General features: G+C 42.6%; 1 protein-coding gene across 11 annotated transcripts in view; it reads right to left on the reverse strand.

Annotated features, from left to right (window-relative positions):
• Positions 1-13,025, reverse strand: part of LOC109876860 (trinucleotide repeat-containing gene 6C protein) — a 78,165-nt gene extending 65,140 nt beyond the window's left edge. For 8 of the 11 annotated variants that reach the window (XM_031834325.1, XM_031834323.1, XM_031834326.1 and 5 more), the window contains exons 1-2: positions 12,733-13,025; positions 2,443-2,545 (exon numbers count right to left, since the gene is read on the reverse strand). In XM_031834325.1, coding sequence (XP_031690185.1) covers positions 2,443-2,505 — 63 coding nt within the window. In that variant the 5' untranslated portion in view covers positions 2,506-2,545; positions 12,733-13,025. Of the gene's footprint in view, positions 1-2,442; positions 2,546-4,597; positions 6,756-12,732 lie in introns of those variants that run through there. The other 3 variants (XM_031834318.1, XM_031834319.1, XM_031834320.1) reach the window with 3 other exon arrangements.
• Positions 13,026-14,984: the final 1,959 nt, after the last annotated feature.

Genomic DNA, 14,984 nt, shown 5'->3' on the forward strand with positions numbered 1-14,984 from the left:
CCAATTCCATTGGAACAGAATGTTCAGGGAAATGTTCTTATTAGCCTATTATAATGCTACATGTTTTATGTTCATCCCTCCACCGGCTGAGCTTAGGGGCTTTTGCCTGGTGGGTCATGTGGATTAGTTAGCCAGAAAGTGAAAGAGGCAAACACACACACACACAGGTACAGTGGCGTATGCAGGAACACACACACGCTGGCCAGCTCCCCCCTTCAGCTCTGCTTTCCTCAGCCTCACAGGAGGCTGCATGTGATAAAGAGAAGCAGCATGACACATTAGCCTGTTTAGCCAACGGAGTGGAAAGGGATCACTTACTGACACGGTTCAGAGCAGAGGGAGCGAGGGAGGGTGAAAGAGGAGAGGAAGAGAGCAGGGCACAGGGTAGAGGCTGATATCATCATCTTGCTTTGTGTAAAGCTACACCATTAAAAACAGGGGTTGGTGCTTGTATGAGGTAGTACCATAAAAACGCGGGTTGGTGCTAGAGGTCGACCGATTATGATTTTTCATGCCGATACCGATTATTGGAGGAACAAAAAAATGTAGATACCGATTATTGGAGGAACAAAAAAATGTAGATACCGATTATTGGAGGAACAAAAAAATGTAGATGCCGATTATTGGAGGAACAAAAAAATGTAGATACCGATTATTGGGGGAACAAAAAAATGTAGATACCGATTATTGGGGGAACAAAAAAATGTAGATACCGATTAAATCGGCCAATTTTTATTTATATATATTTATAATAATGACAATTACAACAATACTGAATGAACACTGAATATAATACATCAAAATACATTTAGTCTCAAATAAATAATGAAACATATTCAATTTGGTTTAAATAATGCAAAAACAAAGTGTTGGAGAAGTAAAAGTGCAATATGGGCCATGTAAGAAAGCTAACGTTTTAGTTCCTTGCTCAGAACATGAGAACATATGAAAGCTGGTGGTTCCTTTTAACATGAGTCTTCAATATTCCCAGGTAAGAAGTTTTTTTGTTGTAGTTATTATAGGACTATTTCTCTCTATACCATTTGTATTTCCTTTCATTGACTAGTGGATGTTCTAATAGGCACTTTAGTATTTCCAGCCTAATCTCTGGAGTTGATGGGCTTTAAGTCAAATAGCTGCTGGCAAATGCAGGAAAGTGCTGTTTGAATGAATGCATACGAGCCTGCTGCTGCCTACCACCGCTCAGTCAGACTGCTCTATCAAATCAGAGACTTAATTATAATATAATACCACACAGAAATACGAGCATTAGGTCATTAATATGGTCAAATCCGGAAACTATCATTTTGAAATACGGAACTGTTCCGTATTTTATAGAACGAGTGGCAACCCTAAGTCTAAATATTGCTGCTACATTGCACAACCTTCAATGTTATAATTATGCACAATTCTGGCAAATTAATCACGGTCTTTGTTAGCAAGAAATGGTCTTCACACAGTTCGCAATGAGCCAGGCGGCTCAAACTTCTGCATATACCCTGACTCTGTTGCACAGAACAGAACGCAAGAGAAGTGACAATTTCCCTAGTTAAAATAAATTCATGTTAGCAGGCAATATTAACTATATATGCAGGTTTAAAAATATATACTTGTAATTGATTTTAATAAAGGCATTGATGTTTATGGTTCGGTACACATTGGTGCAACGACAGTGCTTTTTTCGCGAATGCGCTTGTTAAAACACCCGTTTGGCGAAGTAGGCTATGACTCAATGATATATTAACAGGCACCACATCGATTATATGCAACGCTGAACAAGCTAGTTAAACTAGTAATATCATCAACCATGTGTAGTTAACTAGTGATTATGTTAAGATTGATTGTTTTTTATAAGATACGTTTAATGCTAGGTAGCAACTTACCTTGGCTCCTTGCTGCACTCACGTAACAGGTAGTCAGCCTGCCACGCAGTGTCCTCCTGGAGTGCAATGTAATCGGCCAGAATGGGTGTCAAAAAACGCCGATTGTTATGAAAACTTGAAATCGGCCCCAATTAAAAATCGGCCATTCCGATTAATCAGTCGACCTCTAGTTGGCGCTGTATGAGGTAGTAATGAAAAAACAGGGGTTGGCGCTGTATGAGGTAGTATGATAAAAACAGGGGTTGGTGCTGTATGAGGTAGTATGATAAAACCAGGGGTTGGTGCTGTATGAGGTAGTATGATAAAAACAGGGGTTGGTGCTGTATGAGGTAGTATGATAAAAACAGGGGTTGGTGCTGTATGAGGTAGTATGATAAAACCAGGGGTTGGTGCTGTATGAGGTAGTATGATAAAACCAGGGGTTGGTGCTGTATGAGGTAGTATGATAAAACCAGGGGTTGGTGCTGTATGAGGTAGTATGATAAAAACAGGGGTTGGTGCTGTATGAGGTAGTATGATAGAAGTGTGTCCAAACAACAAGAACCATATGACGTCACACCTTTTTCTGAGCAGCTTCCTTCTTTTTCTTTTCTTCTTGCTTTCTCTTTTTCTTTTCTTCCATCAAATGGTTCTGGTCTCGTGTTCCCTGCTTCTTCTCTCGGCTGGAACAGAGGATCAAAAGACAGACATGTTTTACAACGCGGTTGCTGGCGAGGTGAGGACTGTCTGCACGTGAACACCTGGAATCCTCCCATGAATTCCATTCTGAAGCAGAGAGTTATAACTACTCACTGCAGCTCTTTACTGAGGGAATGTACAGACGATAGAAACACCATTAACAGATTGACCTGCGTGTGTGTGTGGCTTGGGTTGTATTGGCTCGGATTGACTTGTGTGGATGACTTGTGTGTGGTCTGGAAATTATTAGGAGGCATTGTGGTGCTGGTGGAGGCCAGAGCTGTGGTCCTCTTAGTGTTACTGAAACCCTTGATATGAGGCCCCATTCTTCAATCCCCAGACATCCAGTCAGTACCTATCGCCAACTCCAAGACAACCCAGACTCAGTAGGATGAGTAAGGCTGCATCTCACCCTGTTATTCACAATACAGTGCACTGCCTGACATCTCTATGACCAGTATTGAATGACCCAGGTAAAGTGAGGCACAGCCACACTCAGTACTAACTGCCACTCCCCAGATCCCTCAGAGTACTGCATCTTACCTGGTAGGGACCCAGCTCTCAGACACAAAGGCCTGCCAAGCCTCCACTCCACACACATGCTCCAAAGCCATTAAAAAAACACACACAAAAACGACCTGACATTTCCACATCCTTTCGCGAGCAGCAAGTTCCAGAGGAGAGTTGGGTATTCAGCGTCCCAAATGGCACCCTATTCCCTACATTGTCCACTACTTTTGACCAGAGCACTATGTTAGGGAATAGGGTGCCATTTGGGATGCGTCCCGATCCTATATTTAGCCTTAATACGCCTAGGCCTTTTCTCTTTTCACTTAAAAAGCTCCAGCATTAAGGACAGAGATGGGGGAATAATAACTGCATGGAAAAATACATAAATTGGAATCCGGTTTCCTTGAACCGGAGATGAGAAATTGCATCTAAAAATGTAAGCCAAGCATGTGCTGCAATGCCGTGCCATCGCCTGGCAACAAGAGCTCCCGAGGCCTGATGAGTGTGCAGCCAGGTGGAGAGGTGGTGGATGTTGGCCCTTAAGCACTGATCCAGAGTCAGTTAGGTTTTTAGGCCGCTGCACAGTGCACTGCATATTACTCACCGGTCTTCGGGGCATCAGGGTTGACACAGTCTCTAGAAAGACCAAATTTGATTAGTTATTTTTTTTAAATTTAAACTAGGCAAGTCAGTTAAGAACAAATTCTTATTTACAATGACGGCCAACCCCGGCCAAACCTGGATGACGCAGGGACAATTGTGCGCCGCCCTATGGGACTCCCAATCACAGGCGGTTGTGATACAGCCTGGAATCGAACCAGTGTCTGTAGTGACGCGTCTAGCACTGAGATGCAGTGCCTTAGACCACCGCCCCACTCGGGAGACAAATCAGGTGTGTTTTTGTTGGAATTCAACATGTCTGAGGGAGAAGGTTTGAGAAAAATGCCTAGCCTATAAAAACACAACTACCATAACCAACACAGTCTGCTCCCCTTCTTCCATTAGGATACAATATAAACAGAAGGCAAAGAAGCAGGCTGAAGCACAATAAGGCAAGTCTACCACAGAGAAGCAGGCTGAAGCACAATAAGGCAAGTCTACCACAGAGAAGCAGGCTGAAGCACAATAAGGCAAGTCTACCACAGAGAAGCAGGCTGAAGCACAATAAGGCAAGTCTACCACAGAGAAGCAGGCTGAAGCACAATAAGGCAAGTCTACCACAAAGAAGCAGGCTGAAGCACAATAAGGCAAGTCTACCACAGAGAAGCAGGCTGAAGCACAATAAGGCAAGTCTACCACAGAGAAGCAGGCTGAAGCACAATAAGGCAAGTCTACCACAGAGAAGCAGGCTGAAGCACAATAAGGCAAGTCTACCACAGAGAAGCAGGCTGAAGCACAATAAGGCAAGTCTACCATAGAGAAGCAGGCTGAAGCACAATAAGGCAAGTCTACCACAGACTTCAATACAACATAAGGAGGTGCAGTTGCTCACGCAGGCAATTAGCAACTAAGCTAAAACAACTGACCTGATAATAGTAACGTGTGTAGGCTGGCGAATGTCTCAAAGAAATCGCACACAAAAAACGCTGTCTCTCACATATCCACGTAGCCATGCACTGATTGGCCAGTCGACGGGCTAATCAGCCAATCTCGGGGGCTAATCTTGGCTTTGGTCCTCTTAACACTTCACCGGGAGTTACCTCACAGCATGGGCCACAGACTAGCTTGGAACAGAGCTGAGTGCTCCATGTAGCTCCATGTGTTAAGTGGAAAACTGTTGACTAGCCATAAGCCGCTGCAGCGTTCTCCATGTTGGCCTATTTGGTTCCAAAGAGCAGCAGCAGGAAAGAACAGAGCTATTAATAGGCAACTCCTACTGTCTGGCTGTTTTTAGGGTTGAAGACCAGAGATTATGTGGATGGAAATTTGCCTCAGAACTCCGATGTGCTTCCATACCACGGCTAACCCATTAGATCCATAAATATTTATTTTTGTGGGGCCCACAGCCCAGCTATTAAGCCTAGCTACAGCTGCTGGATAAATATAGCCACAGTCTCCATTCAACATTGATGCACTGTGCTAGTGTCTCATAGTATCAGAGGAATGGAGTGATGGCCCAGCTGAGCTAAACTGCTGTCTGTCTAGGCACAGGCTGAGCCGGAAAACATAGACCTAGGCTACACATACTGGAAACTGTCCAGGATCAGTTGGTCCTTGTGCAAGACAACTCTGGTAAAAGGACTGTGAAACAAGGACTTTCATTTTTTTAAACCAAATATTACGATTGCAATTTGACGTGGAACAAAGATCAAATCACTTGGATGAACTGCCGGAATCATAGAAAGAGAATGACTTATTTAAGAAGGGAAGTTGAAAGCAGCATAGTTCTTGTTTGGAACAATCGGTTGACTGCCTTTGACCCAACAGAACAGCATGCAAACATCTAGTAATTACCAGCGAGGAGGAGGAACGGTGCTGCTTGGTGTGTGGGGGAAGCCACTGCAAGAGGAAAATAACTAGAAAAACCTCCGTTACACTGGGCTGAGATGCCTTTCAAAATATCACGTGACATGGATCTTATCCATATTGCAATTTCAATGTGAATCCGATTAATTGTGCAGCCCTAGTGTGTGTGTGTGTGTGCATGGTCTAGGGAGGTGGATCCCCAAGAAATGCCAAAATAAGGTACCTAAATGAGAGAGACGTTGAAAAAATGAGTTGTTTTGACTGTCAGGGGGTTGAATGACTGACATGGACATTGAGGCAGTGCCAGTCAGCAGTCAGTTTGGAGCAGGAAGACAGTGATTGACAAGCTAAACGTACAGCCTTGAGCTTGATGCTGCTTCTGAGGTGCTGGAGGATAGAACCACTAAAACACAACAAGAGGATTAGAGAGGTGATTTCTATTAAACCAGAATGCTTCTGGGAACAAAGGCGGACAAAAGGCAATCAGAGAGAGGGTAGAGGAAGGACCGTACAATAAAGAGGGTAATGGTATGATGGGGTGGGAAGGTGGGTGTGCAGGTTGCTTTTGATATCCAGACACTCTGGTGTATGTGAGAACACATACAAGGAAGGGGGGAGGTGGTGGGTGTGCAGGTTGCTTTTGATATCCAGACACTCTGGTGTATGTGAGAACACATACAAGGAAGGGGGGAGGTGGTGGGTGTGCAGGTTGCTTTTGATATCCAGACACTCTGGTGTATGTGAGAACACATACAAGGAAGGGGGGAGGTGGTGGGTGTGCGCTCGGTGGAGGGAAGGGGGCTTGCGAGAGACGATAGTCACTGGGCACAGAGCCAGGAATGCCAGCACTGCAAGACAAATAAGAGCGAGGCTGCTGAGCCCCTGGGAGAAGGGTTGCTTGCTCGCTAGCAACCGCAGCAGCCGCAATGGCGGAATCAGACTGCAGCCCCTCTGCTTGGCACGATCGTACATTAGGAAGACAGACCGCACTTCCCAAAACGCTCTGGAAAACGAGATCTGATGTGCCACATTGGAGCCCTTCGGCTATCCCAAAACACTGCTTAAAATTATCCATCCATCTGCCAAAAAAGGACAGTTAAATTAAAGAAATCTGGGAAACCAGGCTGGTATTCACAGTGGAATTTGAAAAAGGCTTTTGATAAAGCATGACTGGAATTTATACATAAAAGCCTGGAATATTTCCATTTTGGAGAATCTCTTATACAAATGGGTTCATTATATTTTATTTGGAATGGCAAGCCAGACAAAATTATAATGAATATTAATTTGGAGAGCATAAAGGATTCAATAATAAATCATCTCACTAAAGGCTTCAAATCATACAACAACTACACTTAAATTCAAACGGGTTCTCTAGCAGCTTAGTAAGAATGGCTCACCCCATGTTCAAGAATGGCCTTTTTCCCCAATTACAACCTCTCTCTTCCTGTTATTTGAAAATGAAATAATCTCCAAAATATCGCTATTTTTAAAACAAGCAATAGAAAGCTGGTTGCAATTTCAGTTTAATCCACCAGAAAAGACAGAACAAATATTCCAACAAATATTATGGTTAAACTCAAATATACTAATTGATCAAAAATATATATAATTTGAAAATAAATTATAAAATATAGGACTGGTTGACTTGTCACACATGCAGCTAAAACAAATGTCTTCTCAATCTAAAATTAAAACTAACTAATTGCAGCATTACCACAAAAATGGAAAAAGCACTTGGAAGGAGAGAAAGTAAGGAACTTGTCTGTCGGCCCTGCATTAAATACCTACATTTGTTTTGTTTTTAAATGGTGATAAAAAGTATAGCAGTTTCATTTCAGGACAACAACAAAGTGACCGCTGTGCCATATAGATTGCAAGATAGTTGAGAGGAGATTCTCAATGTACCGATTCCATGGCACATGGTTTATGAACTGATTCGCAAAACTTTGTTTTTCAATTTAACTTATACAAAATTCTTGCCAATTAAATGTTACATTAAAGGGTGATACAACCATCCCAGCACTGCAGACTTTGCTGCGAAGAGAGAGAATCATTAGAGCACTTGTTTTGGTACTGTCAAATATGTAGCTTGTTTTTGGTCGCAGGTTCAGGAATAGCTTAAGAATTTACCTGGAGCCAACTCTGCAAATAGGACTGCTGGATGATTTGAAAAGTCATAGTCAATTCACCAATAACATAATAATAATCTGAACAAAAATGTTTCTTTAATTTACAATCTGTAGAAACTATGAGAAAAGGTTCAGAACATTTGTGAAACATTACATCTGAAAAATATATGGCAAATAGAAATCAAAACTGGATGGTGTTCAGAGATAGATGGCAGGGGTTGATGGTAGCTGAAGGGTGGGACTTAAAATGACTAAATGTGGCTGTTCTCAGACGATCCCACAGGTGAAGAAGCCAGGTGTGGAGGTCCTGGGCGGTTACACGTGGTCTGCGGTTGTGAGGCCGGTTGGACCTACTGACAAACTCTCTAAAACGACTTTGGAGGCAACAACTCGTGGACATTCACAAGAGTTAGCCAATTGCACGCTCCCTAAACTTGAGACATCTGTGGCATTGTTGTGTGTCAAAATTGCACTTTTTAGAGGGGCCTTATTGTAGCCAGCACAAGGTGCACCTATGTAACGATCCTGCTGTTTAATCAGTTTCTTGATATGCCACACACATCAAGTGGATGGATTATCATGGCAAAGGAGAAATGCTCACTAATAGGGATGTAAACATTTTTGTCCACAAAATTGGAGAAATATGCTTTTTGTGCGTATGGAACATTTCCGGGATCTTTAATTTTAGCTCATGAAACAAACACGTTTGTGTGTGAGAGAGAATTATCTACACACACACACTCAGTACCAGTCAAAAGTCTGGACACACCTACTCATTAGGGTTTTTCTTTATTTTTACTATTTCCTACATTGTAGAATAATAGTGAAGACATAAAAACTATGAAATAACACATGCTCTGGCCAGGAGATTTTTCAGATGCTACACTCTTAGCAGGCCCTCAGAAATAAAAGCTATGGATCGGCTCCAGCAGTTGAAGTTCCCGATTACTTTCATCCTCTCCGTCAGTAACCGGAGCAGCCGTTTCACGAGCCCGGTCAAACAACGTATTGCTCCAATAGATCACAGAACGTCCCCAACAAAAGAACTTATTAGACTCCAATCACGTGGCACTTGCTCTGTTTCCACATTCATCTTCATAAAAAGCCATTATCCAGCAGGTGAAAGGGCTGTATATGAAGGGAAACTCACGTAGCAAGAAGACTAAATTAACACCAATCAACGTAATAAATGCTGTCTTTGTGCAGGGCTGGGCAGTCAGGAACTATTTTTTACTGAAGCAGGTGAAGAAGAACTCCAAAACTTTGTGTAAATTCAATAAAACAACTTGCTAGACTTGCTGAAGGTCCAACTGATGAGCTAACTGCCATTAACATGTTCAATGGCCCACTTTGGCCAAGTAGCCTAGTCTGCATTTCTTAGTGTAATTTTAAAATATATATATTATACTAAATATTTTTTACATACAAGGCTAAAGGATATAAAGTCTATTGAAGTACTGACACTGGGCTTGAGAGGCCGTTAGAGAGTGGAATCAGTGGATGACTCAAATTGGTCACCTCAAGTGGGCCTCTCTTCAGAAGTCTAGGAAACCAGAAAGCCAAGCCTTCAGTCAGACCTCAGGGGGACAAACCCTACTGTTCACTTCAAGGGCCTTTCAATAATCTCCCCTTTGCCTCATTTAGGTCTACTTGGAGAATGACAAGTGTTCTGCCCCAGAGCTCAGCCCCTCTGGGAGTGAACATGCGTTAGCAGAGAGAAAGGCCCCAGCGCCAGCTTCATGGCTCGTTAAACCTGGCCTAACGTTTACCAACATGGTGCCATTGAATGACTGCTGCCCGTAATAGGGCAAAAGACAACGATGACATTATAAAGGGAATGAGTTGTTTATAAGGAAACAGAAGGATTGTGCTTCAGAGGTCTAGTCTATATCTTATCAAAAGATATGGCGTCCATTCCGTTTCAGGTCTGGTAGCCTAGTTGGGAGGATGGACGTCCATATCCATTCATGAATTCACTAGGATATCTTGGAGAATATCTCAAAGTGGGGTTTTCAGACTGTGATATTTCCATTGCCAGCTCTTTGAATTTGCAGTTATAAAATCACCAGGATCTCCCACTGAGATTGATGTTTAATCTAGAACAGAGAGATTCTAATAGTGGGTAGTGGGGAGAAAATCTTCAAGTGTGGTTCCTCCCCAAACTGATATTTCCCTTGCAAGTCTGTACAACTTTACGAATTTGCAATTCAGTGTGTGAGCTGAACGCAAACGACAATCTATTGCAAGGCTATCTGTCAAATCAAACAGACTGGCTGTTGACTGCTTAGTTACACTAACATATGAAACCCAAAACAAAGAATGAAAAGGTCCACTCTTTAGATCATCAACAAAAAGATGTTTAATAGAGTTGAGCTAATGACTAGTTAGCGACAGAACCTGCTGGGTGTTGGCGCTATTCAGAATCAGATTAAGTGATTCATGTGAAGAGGCTGTGGATCAAGGCTTTTCCTCACTTAGGCGTACACTATACTTCATATTCAGCCTAGTACATCCACTTGTATGGCACTCAATTATCAAGAATGAATTTGCCTTTCTGGCTGCTTAGAGAACGCCTGAGGACCAAACTGCTGAGTTGGGACGAGGAGAGTGATATGCTTTAGTTATGCTGATCTGTGCTTCGATCGCTTTGTACTTATTCAGACCTGATTAATAAGAACATGGATTCTTCTGACAGTTCTTGAATTGTTGATATGTGTGTGTTCTTCTTCTAGGCCTTGCCTAGCAAATCTGAGGGGCAGATCAGGGAATAATTTGGGACTATCAACAATGCTAGCTTGTAAGAAATAGAGCCAATCAAAACCATTACCTCAGAGATCCTGTCCTGGTTAGCCAATAGTGTGGCATGCAAAGTCAAAACATGTAAACCTATCTCTAAGAAACAGTTTGACATCAGAGCATTTCACAAAGAGCAAGGTTAGTAATTTCAAAGGCAAACAACTACCCTGTAAGCCAAACTGCCAGAGCTGCCACAGAAACTTAACCATCAGGCCACTGTGTGTATGCTGAGCTGAGGAGAGGAACTGAGTGCAGGCCTAAGACCTGATCTGTATAGTAATCAGAGCATTAAGAGTGTGTATGGGGTGGTCGATGTCAACTGACTGTGAAGACAGTGTAATGACAGATGTCACAGGGATAAGGGGATACAGGAAGAGAAAATGTGTTTCAATTAAAAAGAGATTATGAGATCTTGACAGTTCAAAGGATTCCAACTGTAGAAGAACAACTCATTGTGCCATGGAGTCCCTCTCGCTAAAATAATGGTACAGGACATCTTCCTATAAACACATCTAGGGACGGGTGTTGACTAGCATAAGCTAAACTGCTGCAACATAGGATGGGTCTATCCATTTTCACAAATAACCATGTGCTTTCATGTCTCTATTCAAATAAACAAAGCCTTGTGAACAATAAAGCAACCTTCCTCTGGAGCGCATTCCAACTCTGGCAACATGGCCCATCTTTCAGCCTGGCAAGCCCCTTCCTCTCTGGGAGACTCATGCCAGGGCAGCCCAGCCATTATGACTGCATGCCCAGAGCAGGAGGCAGTTGCCATCAACAATAAATGTGTATTCATGTCAGAGAAAGCAAGAGGAGGAAATCGCTTGCTAGTCGCTACCTTTTAAAAATCAGCAACCAACAGAAACATGGCAGGCTTAAGCAGAGAACCAAGCTTGTAACTGTGGACCCAGCTTCAGCCATGTCTGTTTGGTTAGACTAGAGAGATTTGATTGGCTGTATTCCGACCACACAAGGGCCAAAGGTTATGTCTAGTTGGGATGCAGCTTGTCAAATTTGACGCCAAAAGTTGTTTCCCTAACCCAATTCTTCTAACCTGCAACGAAAAGTCAATTTGGACAAATACTGTATCTCTTCTAGACAAGACCAGGGCCAAAGCAATTAACCAGAAGTGCCATGAGAATTGGAAAGGATCCAAGATGGACTTCCAAACCACTAATCTCAAATGTGTATAACCTCAGATAGAGCCCGAAATTCCTTGGCTAATTTGTTTAACCAGCCCCATTACTACCCCCATAACCCTAAGCCATTGGATAGTAGTCCTGCTTGTGACCCCAACCAGCTCATGTTGTATCTGTATTTGACTACATTGTCTATTTTATCACCACAGCAGTACCGAATGCCTACCTGCTTACTCTAGAATAGATCTATGTGCTTAGCATTTCAAACACATATGCCAGTCGGCATGCGCATGTGGGATGTTGTTGAAGCCCATTATTAAATGTCATTGGTTAATGCAAATGTCACGGTCAAAGTTGCTTCTTTCTAGCTATACTGATCATTTTCCTCCCAGTGTGCATTAGGTTTGCATTTCTGATCAGTTTTGTTTCCTTTTATGAATACATTTTAAAGATGGTTATTACAATGAAGTGATTTAATAAAAACAAGACCTTGGTAGTCAAATTTAGAAAATTGCCAACAATGTTGCAATACTCAAACATGAAGGCATTAGGCACTTTTGATAAATTGATGCTGTTTATCAATCGGAAGCTGCAGCCGCATATCAGGGCGCTTTGCTTGGATGCGAATCCCCGCCCCTCTTTAAATATTTCTCTAAATAAATCATGTTAAAAGATTAGAAAATACAATACGTCTTACCTCATTTCCCACTGTGGGATTTAGTGAATTTGAATTCAATTTGAGGTGTAATTTGCATGACAATAATCGATGTTGTCCTTGATACCCTTATCACAGACCAATATTTCGGTCGCAGCAAGAAGCTACAGTAGCAAAGCAATACAGCTACCGTTAGCTCTCTGTAGTCCTAAACATTTGGCGAAGTTTTAGGTTCAAAACGTGTTCTCTAGTCTCGAATTTAATTGCAAACAACCAAAGCAAATGTTGATTATCTCAGCAAACAACGTGAAATAGAGCAAGTGTCAGAGAAAGGAAGAAATGGCAGCAGAGTGCGATATTTAAGCAAACAAGCTAGCTAATGTCAAGCAAGATAAAGTATATCGGTGCAACTTGTGTACTTTTTCAGCTAAATATAAAAACGAACACCATATGCATTTTCAGTAACCTACCTTGTCTTTGATGAGCTGACATTTTTAAAGTGCAAAAAAAAAAATGTTTTACAGCACGCGACTGTGAAATGTTCGCAAATAGAGGAATCCAAGAGAGCAAATTCTTGCAAAATCCAATATTTGGAGAGGGGGTATTTCCAAGATATCCATTAAAACATCGTCGATGATAATTCCTACCGTTCAGCGGGCTTTCGTTAGTGGTGCCTCTGCAGCCATTTTGTTCAAACTAGCGATAGCAGCAGCTCGCGACGCTTGAATCAGAGGTACAGGACGTGCATCTGTCCCTAGCGACTGGCCACGTGACCTCCAATAACAAACTGGTCCCACTCAAAGAGGCGCCACATGCTCCGCCTCACCGTTTCCATGACAACTACAGTGGCCAACCTCTCTACCTCCTTGTTTCCTTGCCTTCCTTCCTCTCCCTTTCTGACTTGCTTACTAAGAAAGCAATGCAATGCAATGCAATAGCTATACAGTGTTTGAGCTCACAGTTCTGTAGCTTTTGAAGATTTAGAATGTTTAGTTCCTAATGTGTTATGTGAGCAAGTGCAATGTTTATGCTTCGCTGGTTATGTACTTTTCACCTACAGAGGGCACAATTTCAACACATCTTATGTTGATCATACACCAGCACTTACAAACATGTTAGTGCTCTCTGTGCCAGCCCAGCATTCCATTCCTATTTGCATAACACACACATACACACCAGCAGTACTCCACACCATGCCTTCTTTTTCTATATTATTTATTGTTGTTGTTGCAAACAAAGAATGAAATAGATGTTTAAGTGGATTCCACAGGGTTCTCTAGCAGCTTAAGGTGATGATTCCAACTGGGCCAATTCAAATCTACAAAATGAGACTCAGCATGGAAGATTGGAGGCTACAATGGGCTTGTATGCTATCTACTATCTGGTAGGGTAGGAAAACACAATTACCTCCACAAGTCAATATTTTAGTCATGCTGGAATGATAACGATAAACTTCTCTATCCCCCACTTCCAGTTTATCTCTGTCATCCTTCTCTCGCTCTCTCAAGAGACAAACAAATACGATCAGAGTGCCGGACAAATATTTCACTGTGCAACGAGCCAAATCTGGATCTCACTAAGGACCCATATCTCTCTCTCTCGTTAGCTCTGATCTACCATTCACACCCAGGCTAAGCAAACCCCATCTGATACGGTTGCTTAGAGGCTTAGATGAATATGTGTCTATCAGAAGACATCATATACATGACCATAAAACTATGACTCTGATAATAAATGGGATGACAGCCCCCCATGAGTACACACAATGAAATAACCATCTGGACTCATGTCACCCACATGGATCATGGCAGAGATATGCCTTACGGCGACAGTAGCAAAGCACAATGACTCAGCCTACATCATGATGAAGTACATGGTGAGGCGTGGAGGAAGAGAGGGAGGGGGAGAGAGAGACACTAAGCATGGCTTATGGAAAATACTCCTAAGGGTGTCATGGCCTCTACAGACGTTCATAATTCAATGTCCCCTGGTAGCTACCAGTCTCTCTCTCTCTCTCTCTCTCTCTCTCTCTCTCTCTCTGTCTGTCTGTCGGATCCTATAAAGGGTTAAGTGTCATCTTAGGCAGACTCAGGGGGCCAGACAGGGGTTGTTGAACTTGATGTCACCAGAGTGGACGTTAGTATTGATCGCGGTCACAGGGAGTCAACGTACGCCGCTTAGAGATTCAATTATGACCCTTGCCGACCCCGCGACATCTGTCTGCCAGAGATAAAAGGTCAGGCTGTTAACGTGTAACAACTTGGCCCCGTGGCAAACACAGGAGGTAAATTAAAGGAGGAATTGTCACTGGGGAGAGGAGGGGTGGAGGAAAGAAGAGTCTCGGATAGGAGAACTGCTTTATAGATTCAGGTAAGGGTATAATCGGTTTAATATACAGATACAGACAAACACAGACAGCGATAAACACAGAGACAGCGATAAACACAGAGACAGCGATAAACACAGGGACATCCATAAACACAGAGACAGCCATAAACACAGAGACATCCATAAACACAGAGACGTCCATAAACACAGAGACGTCCATAAACACAGAGATAGCCATAAACACAGAGACATCCATAAACAGGGACATCCATAAACACAGAGACAGCCATAAACACAGAGACAGCCATAAACACAGAGACATCCATAAACACAGAGACATCCATAAACACAGAGACATCCATAAACAGAGACATCCATAAACACAGAGACATCC

Source organism: Oncorhynchus kisutch, linkage group LG10 (assembly GCF_002021735.2).
Source record: "Oncorhynchus kisutch isolate 150728-3 linkage group LG10, Okis_V2, whole genome shotgun sequence".
Classification (NCBI taxonomy): Eukaryota; Metazoa; Chordata; class Actinopteri; order Salmoniformes; family Salmonidae; genus Oncorhynchus; species Oncorhynchus kisutch.